The sequence below is a fragment of the Oncorhynchus kisutch genome, linkage group LG22 (assembly GCF_002021735.2).
Source record: "Oncorhynchus kisutch isolate 150728-3 linkage group LG22, Okis_V2, whole genome shotgun sequence".
Classification (NCBI taxonomy): domain Eukaryota; kingdom Metazoa; phylum Chordata; class Actinopteri; order Salmoniformes; family Salmonidae; genus Oncorhynchus; species Oncorhynchus kisutch.
The window spans coordinates 7,335,532-7,357,263 of NC_034195.2; the positions used below are offsets into that span (position 1 = coordinate 7,335,532).

General features: G+C 41.6%; 2 protein-coding genes and 1 long non-coding RNA gene across 3 annotated transcripts in view; 1 reads left to right on the forward strand and 2 right to left on the reverse strand.

Moving 5' to 3' along the window:
• The window catches only part of calml4b (calmodulin-like 4b), a 13,132-nt gene extending 7,723 nt beyond the window's left edge, over positions 1–5,409 (reverse strand). The window contains exons 1-2 of the mRNA XM_020456440.2: positions 5,124–5,409; positions 4,973–5,003 (exon numbers count right to left, since the gene is read on the reverse strand). Of these exons, the coding sequence (XP_020312029.1) occupies positions 4,973–5,003; positions 5,124–5,126 (34 nt within the window). The 5' untranslated portion in view covers positions 5,127–5,409. The remainder of the gene's footprint in view (positions 1–4,972; positions 5,004–5,123) is intronic.
• The window catches only part of LOC116356374 (uncharacterized), a 20,771-nt gene extending 12,225 nt beyond the window's left edge, over positions 1–8,546 (forward strand). Inside the window, exons 2-3 of the long non-coding RNA XR_004204891.1 lie at positions 8,012–8,106; positions 8,502–8,546. This is a non-coding gene — a long non-coding RNA (uncharacterized LOC116356374). The remainder of the gene's footprint in view (positions 1–8,011; positions 8,107–8,501) is intronic.
• On the reverse strand, positions 8,487–20,855 carry cln6b (CLN6 transmembrane ER protein b). The gene is made up of 8 exons (XM_031802125.1): positions 20,461–20,855; positions 17,038–17,152; positions 16,532–16,630; positions 13,927–14,115; positions 13,370–13,425; positions 12,062–12,184; positions 10,916–11,044; positions 8,487–10,704 (listed from the first exon to the last, which is right to left on the reverse strand). Exons 1-8 carry the CDS (start codon positions 20,520–20,522, stop codon positions 10,554–10,556), a joined length of 924 nt encoding a protein of 307 aa, XP_031657985.1. The 5' UTR covers positions 20,523–20,855; the 3' UTR covers positions 8,487–10,553.
• Between the last annotated feature and the right edge of the window lie 877 nt (positions 20,856–21,732).

A 21,732-nucleotide genomic window follows, 5' to 3' on the forward strand; every position in this document is an offset into this window, starting at 1 on the left:
CAAGCGCCAGGAGAAGGGAAGAGTGGGAGCAGACGTGACATGCATAGCGGAGAAGGTACGGTGACATTCAAAATGGTCGATGATCTGTTTGTTAACTTGGCTTTTGAAGACTTTAGAAAGGCAGGGTAGGATAGATATAGGTCTGTAACAGTTTAGGTCTAGAGTGTCTCCCCCTTTGAATAGGGGGATGACCACAGCAGCTTCTCAATCTTTAGGGATCTCAGACGATAAGAAAGAGAGGTTGCATAGGGGTTGCAACAATTGTGGCAGATAATTTTAGAAAGAGAGGGTCCAGATTGTCTAGCCCAGCTGATTTGTTGGGGTCCAGATTTTGCAGCTCTTTCAGAACATCAGCTGTCTGGATTTGGGTGAAGGAGAAATGGGGAGGCTTGGGCAAGTTAATGTGGGGGGTGCAGGGCTGTTGATCGGGGTAGGGGTAGCCAGGTGGAAAGCATGGCCAGACGTAGAAAAATGCTTATTGAAATTCTCAATTATTGTGGATTTATCGGGGGTGATATCGAGTGTTTCCTAGCCTCAGTGCAGTGGGCAGCTGGGAGGAGGTGCTCTTATTCTCGATTGGCTTTACAGTGTACCAGAACGTTTTGGAGTTTGTGCTACAGGATGCAAATTTCTGTTTGAAAAAGCTATCCTTTGATTTCCTAACTGCCTGTGTATATTGGTTACTAACTTCCATGAAAAGTTGCATATCGCGGGGGCTATTTGATGCTAACGCAGGATGTTTTTGTGCTGGTCAAGGGCAGTCAGGTCTGGAGTGAACCAAGGGCTATATCTGTTCCTGGTTCTACATTTTTTGAATGGGGCATGCTTATTTAAGATGGTGAGGAAGGCACTTTTAAAGAATAACCAGGCATCCTCTACTGATGGAATGAGGTCAATATCCTTCCAGGATACCCGGGCCAGGTCGATAAGAAAGGCCTGCTCGCTGAAGTGTTTTAGGGAGCGTTTGACAGTGATGAGGGGTTGTCGTTTGACCGCAGACCCATTACGGACACAGGCAATGAGGCAGTGATCACTGAGATCGTGGTTGAAGACAGCAGAGGTGTATTTGGAGGGCAAGTTGGTCAGGATGATATCTATGAGGGTGCCGGTGTTTAAGGATTTGGGGTTGTACCTGGTAGGTTCATTGATAATTTTGTGTGAGATTGAGGGCATCTAGCTTAGATTGTAGGACGGCCGGGGTGTTAAGCATGTCCCAGTTTAGGTCACCTAACAGTGCGAACATGAAGATAGGTGGGAGGCAATCAATTCATATATGGTGTCCAGGGCACAGCTGGGGGCTGAAGGTGGTCGATAGCTTGCGGCAACGGTGAGAGACTTGTTCTGGAAAGTAGAAGCTCGTATTGTTTGGGCACAGACCTGGATAGTATGACAGAACTCTGCAGTAGATTGCAACTCTGCCCCCTTTGGCAGTTCTATCTTGTCAGAAAATGTTATTGTTAGGGATGGACATTTCTGGATTTTTAGTGGCCTTCTTAAAGCCAGGATTCAGACATGGCTAGGACATCTGGGTTGGCAGAGTGTGCTAAAGCAGTGAATAAAACAAACGTAGGGAGGAGGCTTCTAATGTTAACTTGCATGAAACTGAAACCAAGGCTTTTACGGTTACAGAAGTCAACAAATGAGAGAGCCTGGAGAATGGGAGTGGAGCTAGGTGCTGCAGGGCCTGGATATACCTCTACATCACCAGAGGAACAGAGGAGGAGTAGGATAAGGGTACGGATAAAGGCTATAAGAACTATTGTTTAGTTCTTTAGAAACATATTCTATTGTTATTTACAATAAAAGTGACTCCAAAATGACACAATACATTATTTACCATTAATTTCTATTGGGCACAAAATCATCTGAAACGCGACCAAAACAAACAGCAAATGCAACAAACAAATGTGTAAAGTCACAGGCTTGATGTAGTTATTGCGGTGCTTGTCACGCCCTGAGCATAGAGAGCTTTTATTCTCTATGTTAGGTCGGGTGTGATTTAAGGGTGGGTCATCTAGGTGAATTATATTTCTATGTTGGCCTAGTATGGTTCCCAATCAGAGGCAGCTGTTTATCGTTGTCTCTGATTGGGGATCATATTTAGATAGCAATTTTCCCATTGTACTTTGCGGGATCTTGTCTATGTATAGTTGCCTGTGAGCATTAGATTAGCGTCACGTTTCGTTTGTTCGTTTTATTCTATTCCAAAAAATAAAGGATGGAAACATACCAAGCTGCTTCTTGGTCCACTCCTTATAATGATCGTGACAGTGCTATGAATAAGGGATCAAATACTTAACATTTTACTACTTTAACACACATATAAGTGAATTTGTCCCAATACTTTTGGTCCCCTAAAATGAAGGGACTACGTACAAAAAGTGCTGTAATTTCAAAACGGTTCAACCTATACGGATGAAAATACCCTCAAATTGCACTTGACAGTCCAAACCCATAGTCATTGTACATTTCAAATGCTGGGGTAGAGCCAAAACAACAAAAAATGTGTCACTGTCCCAATAGTTTTGGAGGTCACTGTACAGATTCATATTCTTATGTACAGTTAAATTAAATATTTAGAAAAAGGAGAGGCGCTGTGATAGAATATGTTTATCTGTTTAACAAAAAGAAAGTTAAATCTGTTTTTGGTTTGGGTACCGTGATGAAACCCATAGTGGCGTGTCTGGTGGGGTATGTATGTCTGTTTGGAGTGTATGCAAATAGATTACACAAGTGGTTAGGCATTTCCAACACACAAATGTTTCTTAAAAAGACTGGAAGGGAAGTTGTCTTTCATGGTTGAGGGTTAAAGAGAAATTGACTATCATACATGTTGTTGATGTTAGTTGTGTGTGCAGTTAAGGGCAAGGCATGCTGTTAAACTCACTGTGTTAAGAATAAGGCCTGTTCATCTCAGACTGAACTAGCCAACAGATCCCCAAGCTTCCTGGTTCATGCTAGCTAGCAGATAACAGTTGTTCAATCTTCTCTGTGTAACAGTTGTGATAATGGGACAATGCAGAGTACAACGCAGTTCTCATCCCTGGAATGAGGTATGTATTCCGAGCCATAGTTTGTCTTAATCTACACAGGAAGCCTGTCCAACCTTAGCGCAGTTGTAAGCAAGCAAATTGGATCTGCTGGCTTAAACTGAACTAGAGCATTATACTCTTCAATGGGAGATACAGGTCAGTCTTAATCGAGGTAGTATCTGCAGTCACCGCTCATTAATCTTTGATGAGGGATTACAGCTGTCAGGATCTGCTTCAATCACACAGAGGAGAGCACAGGCTGCCTACTGAAAGGCAAAGAGAAGGGCCATAGAAATATATATGGGTTTCATGGTGCACTGTATACTAACTAGCCCTTGATCATGACTCTCAGTTCCATTACATTATACATAAGAGTCATTGGATGAAGACGTCTTCTGTACAGGGGAGTTTTGTTAAGAGCCCCAAGTCTGGGTCTGAACATTAACACGAATCGCTTGCGGTATGGTTTCGGAAGTATAAGGACTTTATCTTTCATATATATTTTTTTTATTTTACCTTTATTTAACCAGGCAAGTCAGTTAAGAACAAATTCTTATTTTCAATGACGGCCTAGGAACAGTGGGTTAACTGCCTGTTCAGGGGCAGAACGACAGATTTGTACCTTGTCAGCTTATCAGCAAAACATCTTGGCCATGTTCTGTTATAATCTCCACCCGGCACAGCCAGAAGAGGACTGGCCACCCTGGTTCCTCTCTAGGTTTCTTCCTAGGTTTTGGACTTTCTAGGGAGTTTTTCCTAGCCACCGTGCTTCTACACCTGCATTGCTTGCTGTTTGGGGTTTTAGGCTGGGTTTCTGTACAGCACTTTGAGATATCAGCTGATGTACGAAGGGCTATATAAATATATTTGATTTGATTTGAAAACATGTTTGTTTTTTAATAAAGTGAAATTGATACACACCTTTATAAATAAGGTTAGGGTTAGTGTTCCCACACGGCCATATATTCATGTTACAGGGCATGTAACATGAATACATGAAGACAGAGGGACCACCTGTGCTAACTAGCTATCTAGCATGCTCGGAACACCTGTGTGTAAAGGAAGTAGGCCGCCAGAATTGTGTTGTCACTGAAAAATACTGTTGGCTGCAACTGTGATGAAGCTGGTTAAAACACTAAGTGTGTATTTTGCATTTGTGAAATTATTTTAATGTGAGATGTTTCTAGAACCGTATTGCAAACAAGAATCAATTCACGTTTAGATGGAGTATTTGGCTGTTTGTGTGCCAGAGTCAGTCTACCTCTGAAAATAACATGTCCATGGACCTAAAGGTAACATTAGGAACCTTAAGAGTACATCTTGGGCTAGGTGCATATATGATGCATGATAGCACCAATCTGACATAGTATTGTATATTAGTAGGCTATATATTGGTATACAAACTAGTCCTCCACAGTCTGTAATATCCTATTCAAAATATTGTTGAACAGTTTTATGACCTACATTTGACAACAAAAGAAGAAACTATCAAAAGACTGGTGATATAAGTGATGCATTGTGTGTGTCTTCTCAACAGGAACGTTGACACAAATGTGGTGCATTGTGTTGTGGCAGGCACACGGAAAATTACGTGGAATAAAAGTCTGTTCTTATCAACATCCAGCAATAAGAAGTATTCCTGGAATGTAGACTTCTGTGAATTTGTAGTAGTTTTCATTTTATTCGCCAATTTCTTGAGTATAGATCAGAGACTATCCAAACTGCAATCATCAAGATAGTGGACATTCTCAGACAGTAACGCAAAACAAAACGATTAATAAACAGGTTGTGCATACCAGGAATTAAATTAAATGAATACCCACGATTATTTTGACATGTGATAAACAATCCTGCCTTGTGTCATACTCGCCTAAAATGATCACCTTTATCCAATTCAACATAGCGTGCGCAATATGTGCACACAGTCTAACGCGTCTTACCATTTATTTGGTCTTGAGTCAGGAACTTTGCCTGTAACAAAACAAGAGAAGCACGTCACATATTCAACTAAGTATTTATAGTGGATGCTACATCTAACTATGACCCAACTATTGTACATAACAACGATTTTCACTGGAATAACTTGCTTACCATCGTGGTTACGCTCAGTCAGTGCTCCTAGACACACTCGACGTGTCAGGTCCGCTTGTTAAACCTGCGTGAGTACCCTTTATTTTGAAGTTTGCATAATTGATACAGTGTTGCCATGAGCACATGGTGAACTAGACCCCACACCAACTATAGGTTACTATGCTATTTATCCCCGATCACCATGAAACGGTCTGTCACAATAAAGGCACAATCCTAAATTTATGTATTCGCCGAAAAACCCACCACTTGGTTTGCTGTAGGGCTGGATAAATGTAGCCCAGCCTACTAACGTTACTCTCAAATTCGTAACTGGAAGAAGCTATGGATGCAGAATGGCATCACGTTTTTATATAGTTTTAAACTTTTACCGTTATATTGTTTGGTTACAAAGACAAAGAATTCATAAGTAGTTTATGGACTATAGATTGTTTATAAATCAGTAATAATAGTAGCCCAACCAGCAGCAAGATGGCAGTATTAGGCTACTCGTTTTACATCGTTTTTCATTTTACGTCCGACTTCTATGTGCACAGCCGGAAATACACTGGTGTCCGCCGTGGACCGGCTCGTAAATAAAACATCCTGCATTCAGGCTGAAAATGCGTCAGTTTCATCCATAACTCGACAAGGCCATTTATATGCAAGGCCATTTTCTTGCATATATCCATAGTTACAGTAAACTGTTATAAGAATTTTTTGAAAAGTAAAATATAAATAAATGTATAATATTATAATAAACAAAACTATGACTGAATGTGCCTCCACGAAGAATCTCCTCCCCAATAGGTCCCTTCGCCCTAAATAGGAACCCCCCAGCACCTCCACTATCCCCATCAACCTCCCCCCACCCCTCATCTACAAAACACAATAATGATAATAATAATTGAAAATAAAATGTAAAAAAATATATCAAGATATATATATATAAATGTGTTCCCCCCCTTGACTTTTTCCCTATTTTGTTGCATTGCAACCTGTAATTTAAATTGATTTTTATTTGGATTTCATGTAATGAACATATACAAAATAGTCCAAACTGGTGAAGTGAAATGAAAAAATCAAATAAAAAATAAAAAACGGAAAGTGGTGCATGCATATGTATTCACCCCTTTTGCAATGAAGCCCCTAAATAATATCTGGTGCAGCTAATTACCTTCAGAAGTCACATAGATTGCAAACGGGTGGACTTTATTTAACTAACTAAGTGTCACATGATCTGTCACATGATCTCAGTGTATATATACACCTGTTCTGCAAGGCCCCAGAGTCTGCAACACCACCAAGCAAGCGGCACTATGATGACCAAGGAGCTCTCCAAACAGGTCAGAGACAAAGTTGTAGAGAGGTACAGATCAGGGTTGGGTTATAAAAAAATATCAGAAACTTTGAACATCCCACGGAGCACTATTATTTAAAAATGGAAAGAATATGGCACCACAACAAATCTGCCAAGAGAGGGCCGCCCACCAAAACTCACATACCGGGCAAGGAGTGCATTAATCAGAGAGGCAGCGAAGAGACTAAAAATAAGCTCCACAGCGAAGATTGGAGTATCTGTCCATAGGACTACTTTTGGTCATACACTCCACAGAGCTGGGCTTAACGGAAGAGTGGCCAGAAAAAAATAAGCAAACATGTTTGGTGTTTGCCAAAAGGCATGTGGGAGACTCCCCAAACATATGGAAGAAGGTACTCTGGTCAGATGAGACTAAAATCGAGATTTTGGGTCATCAAAGAAAACACTATGTCTGGTGCAAACCCAACACCTCTCATCCCCACAGTGAAGCATGGTGGTGGCAGCATCATGCTGAGGGGATGTTTTTCATCGGCAGGGACTGGTCAGAATTGAAGGAATGATGGATGGTGCTTAATACAGGGAAATTCTTGAGGGAATCCTGTTTCAGTCTTCCAGAGATTTGAGACTGGGACAGAGGTTCACTTTCCAGCAGGACAATGACCCTAAGCATACTGCTAAAGCAACACTCGAGTGGTTTAAGGGGAAACATTTAAATATCGTGGAATGGCCTAGTCAAAGCCCAGACCTCAATCCATTTAAGAATCTGTGGTATGACTTAAAGATTGCTTAAAGATTGTGGAACCCATCCAACTTGAAGGAGCTGGAGCAGTTTTGCCTTGAATAATGGGCAAAAATCCCAGTGGCTAGATGTGCCAAGCTTATAGAGACACACCCCAAGAGACTTGCAGCTGTAATTGCTGCAAAAGGTGGCTCTACAAAGTATTAACTTTGGGGGGGTGAATAGTTATGCATGCTCAAGTTTTCAGTTTTTTTGTCTAATTTTAATTTTGCACGCCCAATTTTTCAGTTTTTGATTTGTTAAAAAAGTTTGAAATATCCAATAAATATCGTTCCACTTCATGATTGTGTCCCACTTGTTGTTGTTCTTCACAAAAAAATACAGTTTTATATCTTTATGTTTGAAGCCTGAAATGTGGCAAAAGGTCGCAAAGTTCAAGGGGGCCGAATACTTTCGCAAGGCACTGTATACATATTCACAGGACACTCAACTTATCTCTTGTCCTACATCAGATATGCAGGTGACATTTCCACCTGGATGACAGCACATAATCAGCCAGACAAAGATGCTCTTCATTCGAGGGAATGCCTGCCCATTCTCAGATGTTAGATAATCCGAGATGATCACGTCATTTACATTCCTGCCCTAACCTGAATGCTCTGCTTCTTCCTCCACACTACACACCATCCCCCAATATGCTAAATCAGAGCTTTGTCAGCTCCAGATTTGACTACTTCAACTCACACCCTGCTGGAATCCCTGTATTCTCAGATTCCCCTCTGTTATTAATCTCTATATTGTAATCCAGAAAGTGTTTCAAAATGTTGTACTTTTATTAACATATATGTGCAGATCATTCCTAAGAGAGAAGTGGTGTAATATCTCCAGATGGGTGTGTGGTACCTTGCCAACAAGATGTTACTTCTTGTGGGGTCTTTGCCTTGAAAGTAAGTATGAGAGTATAAGTAATGTACAATTAACCTACTGAAAGTATACTGACTAAAAGGCAAAACATAACTGTCAAATTATATATTAGCTGTGTCGGTGTATACTTGCGAATTTGAATCTTAAGTGTAACAATTTTGTTGGGGAAACCAATTTTTTCCCCCAGTTTGCTGAATGTGTTCTGAAGGAGGACTTGATTGTCTTTTCAAATACGGACAAAGATGTTAAAATCATGAGAGATGAAATAGCAGTCACTCTCCTCCAAAACACTGCTATGTTCAATTTATAATTTACAATAATTGTAGATAAAAAATAAAAAAGCATTTATATGGAACTTTCAAGGTTATCTTTGATCCAACTTCTGACTAGTAAGCACCACCTTTATTTTTTTAAACAGAACAGGGGTGAAAACAGACTGCTGCAACATCATTGGCTGAATGTGGTAAGCAACATCCCTGTGTAGCATTAGCCACTCTAGCATAGTGGTGGAAAATTGTGTTTTATTAAGACAGTATACATATTTTCTGTTTCTTTCCATAGACAAGCCATTAAATAGATTTAAGGAGGAAACTGATGCCATTGTAGCCTGAATGGTGGATGCTTTATTTACGAGCCGGTCCATGGGGGAAATGAGTGTCTTGCCGGCTGTGCACATTCAATTCGGAGATAAGATGACAAACAACGTAAAAGGAATAATACAGTACCGCCATCTTGCGGCCATTGGGCTATAATTAAACAATAAGGCCGGAGGGGGTGTGGTATATGGTCAATATACCACGGCTAAGGGCTGTTCTTATGCACAACGCAACGCAGAGTGCCTGGATACAGCCCTTAGCCGTGGTATATTGGCCATATACCACAAACCCCAGAGTTGCCTTATTGCTATTATAAACTGGTTACCAATAAATGTTTTGTCATACCCGTGGTATACGTTCTGATATACCACAGCTGTCAGCCAATCAGCATTCAGGGCTCAAACCACCCAGGTTATAATAACAGCTATGTCTAACAGTTTGAGTTTGCCGCATTGGGACATTTCAGACCTTACATTCTGTACTTGTGTGAGTGAGCATACAACACAAACTAAACATAATTCATTATATATGGCTTTATATAGGCTACAACAATAGTTTGGACAAGGACAGTATAGAATATATACATTGGAATATAGGAAAATAATTAGGCAATATTTTCCTCTCTTAAAGGTAGACTCAGCGATATGATGTAGATGCAGAAATGAAACGGCATAGTGGGTCAATTTCTGCAAACAACTAAAAGCGATGAGCCTCAACTTTGGCTGTTTTGGTGCCCAGGCTACCACACTGAACAGTGTGAACTGAATCCGTGCACATGCGCAGATACTGTGTGTGACTGTGTGAGAGCAAAGTGTTGCATCTCGCTCATATCTGGCGCTGTCATTTAGCTGAGTGTACCTTTACATTCTACAAGAACACAGTATGAAACAAGGTGGAAAAGATAAAGGTAAATATTGAAAAAATATTTTAAATGAGTCAAGCCATAATAAAACATTGTCAGCTAAAATTTCCTCACAGTGTTGGTGGTGCACATCATAACAAAAGCTAAGATGACTTCATATCATCCAAGGAACTACATCAAATCTGCTTCTGAACATTGATAAAACTATAATGATCTTTTCAATCCTGATAAAGGGTATAGAGTGAGTGACAGAGTTTGGGTCAACTCTATTCCGTAGCTTTTCAACAAGGAAAATCAGTGTACTTCCTGAATTGACTGGAAATGGCATTGACCCCAAAATGGAATTGACCCCAACCCTGGTGAGTGTGTGTGTGATCGAAAAGCATCTCTGCAGGAATCCCAGGAGAATCATACATTCAGTTTCTCCAGTCTCCATTCAGTGTTGCCAGATGGTGCTGGCTCAGCTCCACTGTTCTGAGCTCTACTGTTCTGAGACACATGACACAATCAACAGGGCTTGCATTGATTACACCACATCACTTCTCTGTAAAAAAAATAAGCAATGGAGGAATTTCATACATGTATCTGCATACGCAATCAAGTTAATTTATCTTAGGTAACTTAAAAAGTTACTTCACTTCGGAGATAATTCAAATTCTTGACACAGTCCCAAGAGTACAGTACCCCTCAGCATCTCTTACTTTTGTATTTTTGTTGCATAGTAGATAAACTCGTGCTCTATCCCTCTTTCTTTTCCTCCCAGCACACATGACTAGAGTGAGTCATTTGAGCAGCCAGTGACTGCAATGCAGTCGGAATGGGAAAAATCTGCAAATCACCTCGCATCCCAGATAGCTACTCATTATATTATGGGTGATCAAGATAAGTGATTCTGTGCCTCGCTTGCTCAAACTGATTCCATCCAACACGCTGATTGTCTCTGCTGTGCACCTGCATCCAAAGTAGCTACTCATTATGTGATCAAGATTACCGATTCTGCAATTCGCCTTGCTCAAGCTGATGCCCCCTTGTCTCTGATGTGCAGAGTGTAGAAGGCCCAAGGCTCCGGTATGTAGATGACACCGCGGTATTTCTTGCGGAGGACCTGGTCGCTCCAGAGACAAGCCACCCAGATGCTGACCAGACCCAGGGCGATGGAGAAACTGTCAAGTCAAGTTTATTTTTAAATGAATTTTGCTCAGGTCTCAATTCACTTTAAATAAAGGGGTGGTTTCTCAGACACGGATTAATCCTAGTCCTAGTCCATGGTTTTTAGCCTAGGACTAGGCTTAATCTGTGTCTGGGAAATCGCCCCAAATATTCTTAAAGAAAAACAAGGAACAAACAATATCGGAAACAGTATCATTATTATACCTGTAGAGCAGGAAGAGTCCATTGCTATCAGGGACAAAGCCTTTACGTTTCTGGTGCATCACTGTGGCCGTCATGGCGAAGAAGGTGAAGATGAAGAGGATGAAGATCTGGCCCTCTGTGATCAGGTACCTGTACAGAGTAGAGCTGTGTTCAATTTAGCGCATGTGATGGATGACAAAAATTTGTTTACTTAAGTCCCCTCCCTGTTACAGTTTTCTTCCGCTTGGCACCTTGAACATAACGCAGTCAAGGTACCTGGATGGAGGTGGAGGTCTTATGCTGCTGCCTTTTTGGTATCTGTCTCAATTGACACCGATACCCTAAGATCAATGCACTTGTAGAGATCTGAGAATATTTAATTGATACAAGCATGGGGACATTTCCACCTATCTTATCAGAGTGCAAGGTGGATCTATTATTATACTGCTTACACCGGTCAAATCCTCTCAGATCTCCACAAGTCTACAGGTCGATTTGGGATTGGGCCATACTCTCTCTTTGCCTCGTTCATTGAAATGGACCCGAAGTATCAAACTACTTCAGAAACAATCCTTTCCTGTCAACTCCTACATTTCATATTCGCACATAGGGGAGGTTTCCTCAACACATATTAAGCCTAGCACTAAAAAGTACTTTCAATAGAGATTTTAGTCGAGGACTAGGCGTAATCTGTGACTGTGACTGCGGAACCATCCCATACAGTTGACATAAAGGATAAAAGCCATTCAAAATGTTGCCTATAAACATTCAGTGCCTTTTATTTGACCTGATAACTCTTCCATCATGTTACATTTTAGTAGCATTAAGGAGACCTTTGAAGGGAAATACTGTAACTCTGCACCACCTGTGTGACCTTGTGAACGCAGCCCATAAAGAACTCTACACATAGAGGGCAAGTCTCAGGAAGTCAGTTTTGCTCAGGTGAATAATGGACAAGAGCCCATTGGAATCAGAACGTACGGTGCATCCATCGTTCCTTCCTTCCCTCCCTCCCTCCCTCACAAACACACACAATACACTGACGTGTCCTGCCCTTTGCCCAGGGCTAAGTCATTGTGTTCAATCACAGTGGATTCAGACAGAAACAAAACAAACATTCTAGCATTACAGGCTGTGATAGTATGATGTGTCACTAAAGAGGCTGACCAATAGTAGACGGCGCTGGGAGCGAGAAGAAACCAAGCAGCGAGCGGCATCCTCTTCTCCTCCTTGATGTGTGTGAAGCAACCAGTGAAGTAGAGGAAGAGGATGAGGAAGAAGGGAACATACCTATGGAAGAGAAGAAAAAAGGCACATTTTCAATCATGTTCAATTGTGTTTTTCCCAGGGAAGATTAAATAATTGAAAGTGATTAAAATGCTGGTAAGCTGCAAACACTGCACATCATGTCAATGTATCTATGACAGTCTTCACGTAGATGTAATCTCATATGACATTCACAGTTTGAATGGTATAAATTCATGTATAGCTATGGGCAAGGTGAAATGACCTTTTTCATCTGATTCAGTCATTCAGTACAGTAAAGTAAAGATACACTACTGTTCAAAAGTTTGGGGTCACTTAGAAATGTCCTTGTTTTTGAAAGAAAATCACATTTTTTTTGTCCATTAAAATAACATCAAATTGATCAGAAATACAGTGTAGACATTGTTAAGGTTGTAAATTACTATTGTAGCTGGAAACGGCTGATTTCTTAAGGAATAAGGCCAGCATCCCAGAGTCACCTCTTCACTGTTGATGTTGAGACTGGTGTTTTGCGGGTACTATTTAATGAAGCTGCCAGTTGAGGACTTGTGAGGTGTCTGTTTCTTAAACTCGACACTAATGTACTTGTCCTCTTGCTCAGTTGTGCACCGGGGCCTCTCACTGCTTTTTCTATTCTGGTTAGGGCCAGTTTGCGCTGTTCTGTAAAGGGAGTAGTACACAGCGTTGTACAAGATCTTCCATTTCTTGGCAATTTCTCTCATGGAATAGAACAAGAATAGACTGAGTTTCAGAAGAAAGTTTTGTTTCTGGCCATTTTGAGCCTGTAATCGAACCCACAAAAGCCGATGCTCCAGATACTCAACTAGTCTAAAGAAGGCCAGTTTTATTGCTTCTTTAATCAGAACAACAGTTTTCAGCTGTGCTAACATAATTACAAAAGGGGTTTCTAATGATCAATTAGCCTTTTAAAATGATCAACTTGGATTAGCTAACACACCGTGCCATTGGAACACCGGAGTGATGGTTGCTGATAATGGGCCTCTGTACGCCTATGAAGATATTCCATAAAAAAATATGCAGTTTCAAGCTACAATAGCCATTTACAACATTAACAATGTCTACACTGTATTTTTGATCAATTTGATGTTATTTTAATGGACAATGAATGTGCTCTTTCAAAAACAAGGACATATCTAAGTGACACAACTTTTGAACTGTAGTGTAGTTTTGAGCAAACATGCTCCTTACCACATAGAATGGCCAAGCTTTTCATCATAATAGTAAAGTAGCTCAAAGGAATCTATCTGTGGGAAGAAGAGGACAGTAAAGGTATAGCATTTCTGCTATTACCAAAATAGAATCCAATCAAATCATGCTAATGAGTACTACAATTTCATGTTTGGTCTTTAAACAAAAAGAAGCCTATCCAATAAGCAAAAAACAATGTAAAAAGTTACACACAGTATTCAGCGGAATATGGCAGTCCTTGACTTTCACAGCTTTTACATTCAGCTTTCACAGTGTTATTGACTATGCACAATGTAGTAGGCTGGTTACTGGTTTGTTATTGTGTGGGGTAAGGGTGGGGAGGACACTCATTTTCTCCACCCAGCGGTTTACAGCTAAACTGGATGAAATGACTGTTACAACCTTATAATAACATCCTGGAAAAACTGATTGAAATTACAAAATTCCACATAAGCCTTAAACTGGTTGTAAAGGTGTAATTAAAACCAGCTTGCGCGCTGGTCAAGACAAGTGCTCCTGAGTATGAGAGAGGTATAGAGGGTGTCATGGTGGAGTACCAGAGAGGCAGGCTGGAGGTTCTTGATGATGGGGTTCTCTCTGACAGACAAGTGGAGCTGGTAACCACTCAACAGGAGGCGATGGTTAATGGAGTCACCCACCAGGTGAATGCTGGCGCCCATCACAAAGGTGATGATGCACAGGTACACGGCGGCGTGGGGCAGGGTCTTGGGGCTACGCTCGATCAGCTAAAGAGGGATGGGAGAGAATTGGGCAGTGAAATTCCATCTGGGCACAATTTCAACAGGGGGGTTAGTTGGAGATGGCAAGCCAGCAGGGACATAAAGGTTATGTTCCTCTGTTCAACTTGACAGCTATGATCTTTCAGCTTCCTCAGGCCAACGTGTGAATGGGTTTTATCTGAGACAGGACAAATCAAATTGTATTTGTCTCATGCGCTGAATACAACAGGTCTAGCTAGACCTTACAGTGAAATCCTTACTTACAAGCCCTTAACCATCAATACAGAGTAAGAAAATAGTTGCTATATAAACTAAAGCAACAAAAAAAGTAACACAGTAAAATAACAATAACGAGGCTATATACAGGGGGTACCGGTACCAAGTCAATGTGCAGGGGTACAGGTTAGTCGAGGTAACTGAGGTCATATATACACATGTAATGTAGGTAGGGGTAAAGTGACTGTGCATAGATAAACAGCGAGTAGCAGCAGCGTTACAAAAAAGGGGGTCAATAAAAATAGAGCCATTTGATTAAGTGTTCAGCAGTCTTATGGCTTGAGGGTTGAAGCTATTCAGGTGCTTTTCGGTCCCAGACTTGTCACTCCAGTACCGCTTGCCGTGTGGTAGTAGAGAGAACAGTCTATGACTGGGGTGTCTGGAGTCTGACCATTTTTAGGGCCTTCCTCTGACACCGCCAGGTATAGAGATCCTGGATGGCAGGAAGCTTGGCCCCAGTGATGAACTGGGCCGTTCGCACTACCCTTTGTAGCGCCTTGCGGTCGGATGCCGAGCGGTTACCCTACCAGGTGTTGATGCAACCAGTCATGCTATCGATTGTGCAGCTGAATAACTTTGAGGATCTGAGGACCCATGCCAAATCTTCTGAAGGGGAATAGTTGTCTTGCCCTCTTCATGACAGTCTTGGTGTGTTTGGACCATAATAGTTTGTTGGTGATGTGAACACCAGCTCTTGACCCGGTCCACTACAGCCCCGTTGATGTGAATGGGGATGTGCTCGGCCCTTCTTTTCCTGTAATCCACGAATCAGCTCCTTTGTCTTGATCACGTTGAGGGAGAGGTTGTTGATCTGGCACTACACTGCCAGGTTTCTGACCTTCTCCCTATAGGCTGTCTCATCATTGTCCGCGATCAGGCCTACCACTGTTGTGTCGTCGGCTAACTTAATGATGGTGTTGGAGTCGTTCTTGGCCACACAGTCATGGGTAAACAGGGAGTACAGGACTGAGCATGCATCCCTCTGAGGTGCCCCTTGTTGAGGATCAGCGTAGCAGATGTGTTGTTGCCTACCCTTACCACCTGGGGGTGGCCTGTCAGGAAGTCCAGGATCCAGTTGTAGAGGGAGGTGTTTAGTCCCATAGTCCTTAGCATAGTGATGAGCATTGAGGGCACTATGGTGTTGAATGCTGAACTGTAGTCAATGAATAGCATTCACACGTAGGTGTTCCTTTTGATTAGGCGGCAGGGTAGCATAGTGGTTAGAGCGTTGGACTAGCAACCGAAAGGTTCCAAGTTCGATATCCCCGAGCTGACAAGGTACAAATCTGTCGTTCTGCCCCTGAACAGGCAGTTAACCCACTGTTCCTAGGCCGTCATTGAAAATAAGAATTTGTTCTTTAACTGACTTGCCTAGTTAAATAAAGGTCAAATAAAAAAAGGGCCATGTGGAGTGCAATAGAGATTGTGTCATGTGTGGATCTTTTGGGGTGGTATGGAACTTTGGGTGGGTCTAGGGTTTCTCAGATGAGGGTGTTGATGTGAGCCATGACCAGCCTTTCAAAGCACTTCATGTCTCAGACATGAGTGCTACGGGTCGGTAGTCATTTAGGAAAATTACCTTGGCCTTCTTGGGCACAGGGAATAAGGTGCTTGAAACATGTAGCTATTACAGACTCAGTTTGAAAATGTCAGTGAAGACACTTACCTTACCAGTTGGTCAGCGCATGCTCTGAGTGCACATCCTGGTAATCCGTCTGGCCCCTGCGGCCTTGTGAATGTTGACCTGTTTAAAGGTCTTACTCACATTGGCTACAGAGAGCGTGATGTTCCATTAAACGAGTAAACGACCGTCTGACCTTCTCGTTACTGGCCTGGCTGAGTGGAGCTGGCATCTGCTTTAGCAAGTTAATGTCAATGCCTTCAAAGTGTCCCTTATAAACTGCCAGAGTGCCTGCAGAGAAGCCAATGTTAGAGGGACAGCAGCGTGCCCTCATCATGTAGCATTCAACTGGGTTGCCGTGCCTTATGTTCATTAGGCACCAAGAGGAAGAAAACTAACTAGAACAGGAATGTACTACCCGGACTTGTCCAACAAGAAACACATGTTTTTGTATCAGTTTTGAAACGTATCGCTATGGTGTGTCTAATGAACACCACCCTGTCTCTGTGTGCCATGATTGGTTACCTTGAGAAGCAGGAAGGGTGTGATGATGTTGTAAGCCATGTGGAAGTAGTCCCCAGCACTGGGTCTGTTCAGGGGGAACCACTCTAGAGGGAGGATGATCTGAAGAGATACAGTTTATCAGTTAGAGGAGGGGAAAACAATACACAACAGGGACATGTAATAAGCATTGAATATACTCAGAAACGACATGGTAGTATGGTAATTGTTACAATGACCTAATAATTACTGTGGTTTCTGGGGTGTTGTTGAAAAAAGCACCACTACTTGACATTTGATACTAGGTACCTGTAGTTATTTTTTTGTGTGTCAAAGTTACCATAAACCACTCATTGTGACCAGATACTGTTTTAGAACCAGTCTGGACATTTAAGATGGAATAGGCCATATTATGAAAGTGCTACTGCACAACCTCCGACAACCAATTGAGTTGTAGTCATATAAATAGAATTACTAGACCGGACATTGCCATTCAAGTCAATAATACTTTTTATTTGTATTTCACTCACCATGACAATGGGCCTCCCGAAGTCCAGCAGCCAGTTCTGGATGGTGAAACTGACCCACAGGTCCAGGTGGAACTTGGGCTTCAGCAGAGATGAGTCCATGTCTCTGGACCCATGCCTATTGTGTATAAGGAGGACAAAATAAGATCAATATGGACCCATGCCTGTTGTGTGTTAGGAGGACAAGTAAGCTCATTATTAAAGTTAAAAGGATTATGTGCTCCGACTTTAAATTTGAACTCTTGCATTGACATCAATAATAACCCTGAAGTTAGGTGCACAGCTTTACTCTCTGCAGGGTGCATTAGGTCCCTAATATGTTTTTGTTGGTTAAACAAAGTATGTATAGTTCAGAGACAGCGTTGAAAGAGTAGGAACCTCAGTCAGGTCGTTGGAAAGGAGAGGAGAGATGTGTGTTCAAAGACAGAATCCCGAGGGAGGGAGGGTGGATACACAGTATATACACAGGGTTGGGTGGCATGCCTCCTCTACAGTCTTAAGCAGTAGGTCTGCACAGGCTTTCTCTGCTGTAGGATATTAGGCTTTACACATCAGACCATCTTCTGGCATTTTTGAATCCCAGCTGTTCCTCCTGGCCCCAACATTAACAAGGCCAACAAAACAACAACGCTGCTGTCATCTCTCTCTCTCAAGTTTGTCTTTATTTGGTCATTAAACAAGACACATGCAGTTGAGAGTGAGAGATCCACTGCTGGCTCCACACATTCCCTAGCAGAGCCCACAGCTGCCTGTGTTGGAAGTCGGATTATGGGAGCCTGTGTGCACACTATGTGGAGCATCAGCAGTGGTTGGGGTGACAAATGAGTGCCTGTCCTGATCCTGTGGCAGAGAGGACCTCTTCCCTTTCCCAATCCTTGCACGGCCTGGAGAATCAACTCTAATCTCATCCGATTTGTCTCTTTCAAATCCCGACAGAACAAGCTCCTCCTGCACGCTGGTTTCATAAGGTCAGTACTCCTGAGTGGAGCTAAGAGAGGAGAGGCAGCAGCTGCACTTGGCAGGCCATAGTATCACCTTTCTGTGGGCTATATTTCAGACTAATGTGACACATTCACTCATGGGGACTGACCCTGTTAATCCCACAGAAGGAAAGGAAACTCCTGGTAATGGGCATTTGAGCACTTACTTGCAGCATGCACAATAGGGGAACTATACCGTGGTTAGATAATGTATGATAATACACATATAAAAAGAACGGTTCTTAAATGGTTATTCCTCAGCTCAGAACGGTTCCTTGGAGAACTCTTGCCCCCCAAAAAAACATTTGTGAAGTGTGGGGTTCTTGACATGGCATCTACGATTCTTCATAATTCTAAAAGGTTCTTGAAATGTATGGAAGCCTGCAGATGTGTCCCTTTCATATCACCCAGAAAATTGGCCAATGTCAACTTGTGTTGATTTTTCAGTGTAAACTGGCCTGTAAACTATGAGTTTTAGGCCATTGTATTAGGGTAAAACTATGTCCGCAAAATAAATATGAAATATACATTTTATTGTCTTAGGACCCGATTCCAGCTTTCTTACACATGCCTTTCCTTTGCACGTCACAGTATTTGGTATTCAACCTTACCTTATTCAGTCGCGTAATGCCCTCTGAAGGTGCGGGTACCTTGCGCACTCTGAATAAATTTAATTCAACCACAGAAAACCCTCCCACTTGCCGGCCAACAGATTATCTCGTGGAGATTTTATTCAGTAGGGTTTTCAGTACATTTATCTTAAGCCATCCCTTTAAATACGGTGTACCTTTTAAGTTAGAATTTCATCGACAGACTTGAATATATCGAGAGAACGGGTTCAGGATATTAGGCATCAATGAATGAAAGCCAAGTATGCATATTCATTTCATCACCAATTGGTAGATTTTTTTTTTTAACTCTGAAAATTCGGATTATTTAGGTTTAGGGAAGCATTTAAGCACGAAATAATGGAAAGGGTGGTTTTATTCATTCATAAATTTGCCACATTCAGTTCTTCAACCCATGGTAATGTTGGAAGATTAGTTTTCATAGAATTATAGTAGGGCGAATAGGTTACAATAGTATTCTATACCCTCATCTATTGCCTCCACTAACCATGAACTGCGTGATGACACAGTCAAATATTGCGCCATGCGTCGGGTTAAAACTGTTAAGGCTTAAGGCTTGGATCTCCGCTCCATTACGATTTAATTAGCCTCCCTGTCTTTTTAAAATATGATCAACTGTTAATAATGATCCTCAGCAACAACCACGCGGCCGTGACAGCGTTTACAAAGGAAGCAAATAAAGGTAAACTAAACAATGTAATTAAATGAAATGATAATGTAGGCTATACCAAATGAAGGAGACTAACAGTACATTGGCAGTTGAATATGTGTGGTTATTAGGCCTACTGGTGGCTGATACTGATAGTGGCTAATATCTAACGTGATATAAGTAGGAAACAGAGAATGTCGGGGTAGCCTATCATTAATACATTAAGACAGTCAAGTTCTAAATTACAGTGCATGGAGAATTGGGTTATTTCTATTGTAAAAAATACAGTAGATGCTTTTTTCACTTGGAACCGGTAGATTCGCTAGACCTTAATCATGGTTTCCTTGAGCTTAAACGTGGTGGAATTATTAGTGAATTAAGTCCAGGTCAGAATATGGTGTATCTGTAGACAAATCTCCACTCGACATTAATTTATTTGATTTCCACCCCAAACGAATTTGGGTGAATAGCATGCTATCCTCATGCTTAGGTTCAAGGTCAGAATACCCATAGATAAAAGTGCATAAAAGGGGAATTGTTTTTAATTTACGTGTGCTTATTGCTGATCAGAATCAGACCCTTAAAAGAATAAAATGAATAACAACATATTCAGTTAGGCTCTCACTTGGTGAAGGCCACAGGACTGAAAATGAATGAATACAACAACCATATCTCTGTCACTAGCAAACAGTCATGGGTGGTACTGGTAACTAACATTCACTCAAAAGGCACCCTGGGAAATATGCAAATAAGGTTTAAAACCCGACAGCAGGGCTATTCAAATCTGGTCCTGGAGGGCCAAAACATTTCTGGTTTGGGATTTTTGTATGATTCTTTAACGAACCATCACATGTATGGTTCTTCAGAGACCCTAAAATGGTTCCATTATGGTGTCGCTCTCTAGAACCTTATTTGGTTCTAACTTTTTAAGAGTGCACTGTATGGCATTATTTACAGATACATGGTGATGATTAGGCTTTAATATGTCTACTTATGGAATTGTTAATAATCGTAATGTTGACATTAACATTTAAGGTGTGAGGGGGTCATGCATATGAAAGGTAGGGAAGGCCAGTAAAGGGCAGACAATTCAATTGGATGAGTTGGTTAGGTATGGCTATTTAAATGAGGTTTTTCGAATGCTATATTAAAAAGTTGTTTTTCAAACCTAGAGAGAAAAGTTGACGACTGCATAGCATAGCTCTGCCGTTTCCGCATCGACGCGTGCATCCCCCTTCCAACAGAACCATGAAGATTCTCCTCGATATCACTTCTTTCAGACCCGACTTGGCAGCCACCGGTCCCTTTGAACTTGGTCAAGGAACTAGTTGCTAAAATAAGAGTTCACAAAGGAAATAGCCATTTGTAGATCTGTGGTGAATAATTGACTAGTCAACAATCCGAATAACAATGCCGACCTCAAAACCTCTTCGCTCACCACTGCTCTCCTTGCAAAGTGGCGCAACAATAGAGATTGACAGGCTCAGTGACAATCTGTAACATAATAGCCTTTGACGAGATGGGAGTCCCACACTCTCCAATAGTTTACACGATATTCCTCTCCTCAGCATTAGTTGACACAGGCTGTTATTGCCCTCAAAGACTAACCCGTGTCTCGAAGAGAGTTCTGAAATATTATCACACAGTTCGGAGTGAATCTATTTTGAAATTGCGTGTTTCAGTTCTATGAGTCTGTGTGAGTCTAAAGGGATATTGAAATGAAATGGTTCAGTAGCCTGCAGATTAACCGTTAATCTGTTTTCCCCATCCCCTTTTTATCAGGGGCATAATCTCTGATTTTGGCAGAGTAGAGCAGATAGGATGCAATTTAGGCCGGCCCGGTACATATATATAGCCGGCTCCCATCAAACCAAGGTGCCCTCATGTACAAGAATGATCAGTAAAATTCTCTCTATTATACCTTTTATCTCTGCATTACTATAATATCTATATCATCTCTATTATACTATAAAGGGCAGTAGTGGAATCCAGGCTGTGAATGGGACATGTAGCGAGATATTCACAAAATTGTGCAAACATGATATTAAGGTCAAATTGTGGGTGCTTATAGTTGTTCTGTTTCACACATTTACAACGGGAAATGTTTTTTTTTTGCGTATCCCACTCCTCCTGAGACACCCTCGGAGAGTGGGGTCAGGGATCAGCCATTATTGACAGCAACACTGGAGCAATAAAGGTTAAGTGCCTTGTTCAAGGGCAGATGGATAGACGGTTCCTTGTCAGCTCGGGGATTTGAACTAGCAATCTCTACCGATTACTGGCCCGACATGCTAACCGCTGGGCTACATCGATAAGAAAAACAGTGCCAAACCTCTGCCAATAACAGCTAGCATTCAGTTGTCCCCTCCCCACTCAGACCACTCCAAGACAGTCCTAGTAAATGTATTGCTTGAGAAATTGCTATTTGCTAAGAAGTTTA

Excerpts from the sequence above, each read along its gene's own strand:
- cln6b (XM_031802125.1), bottom strand. The coding sequence starts at position 20,522 with ATGCACGCGTCGATGCGGAAACGGCAGAGCTATGCTATGCAGTCGTCA. Across the intron at positions 12,185-13,369 it reads AAGCTTGGCCATTCTATGTG|GTATGTTCCCTTCTTCCTCA; the intron begins GTAAGGAGCATG and ends TCTCTTCCATAG. Across the intron at positions 10,705-10,915 it reads GGACTCTTCCTGCTCTACAG|TTTCTCCATCGCCCTGGGTC; the intron begins GTATAATAATGA and ends TTGACTTGACAG.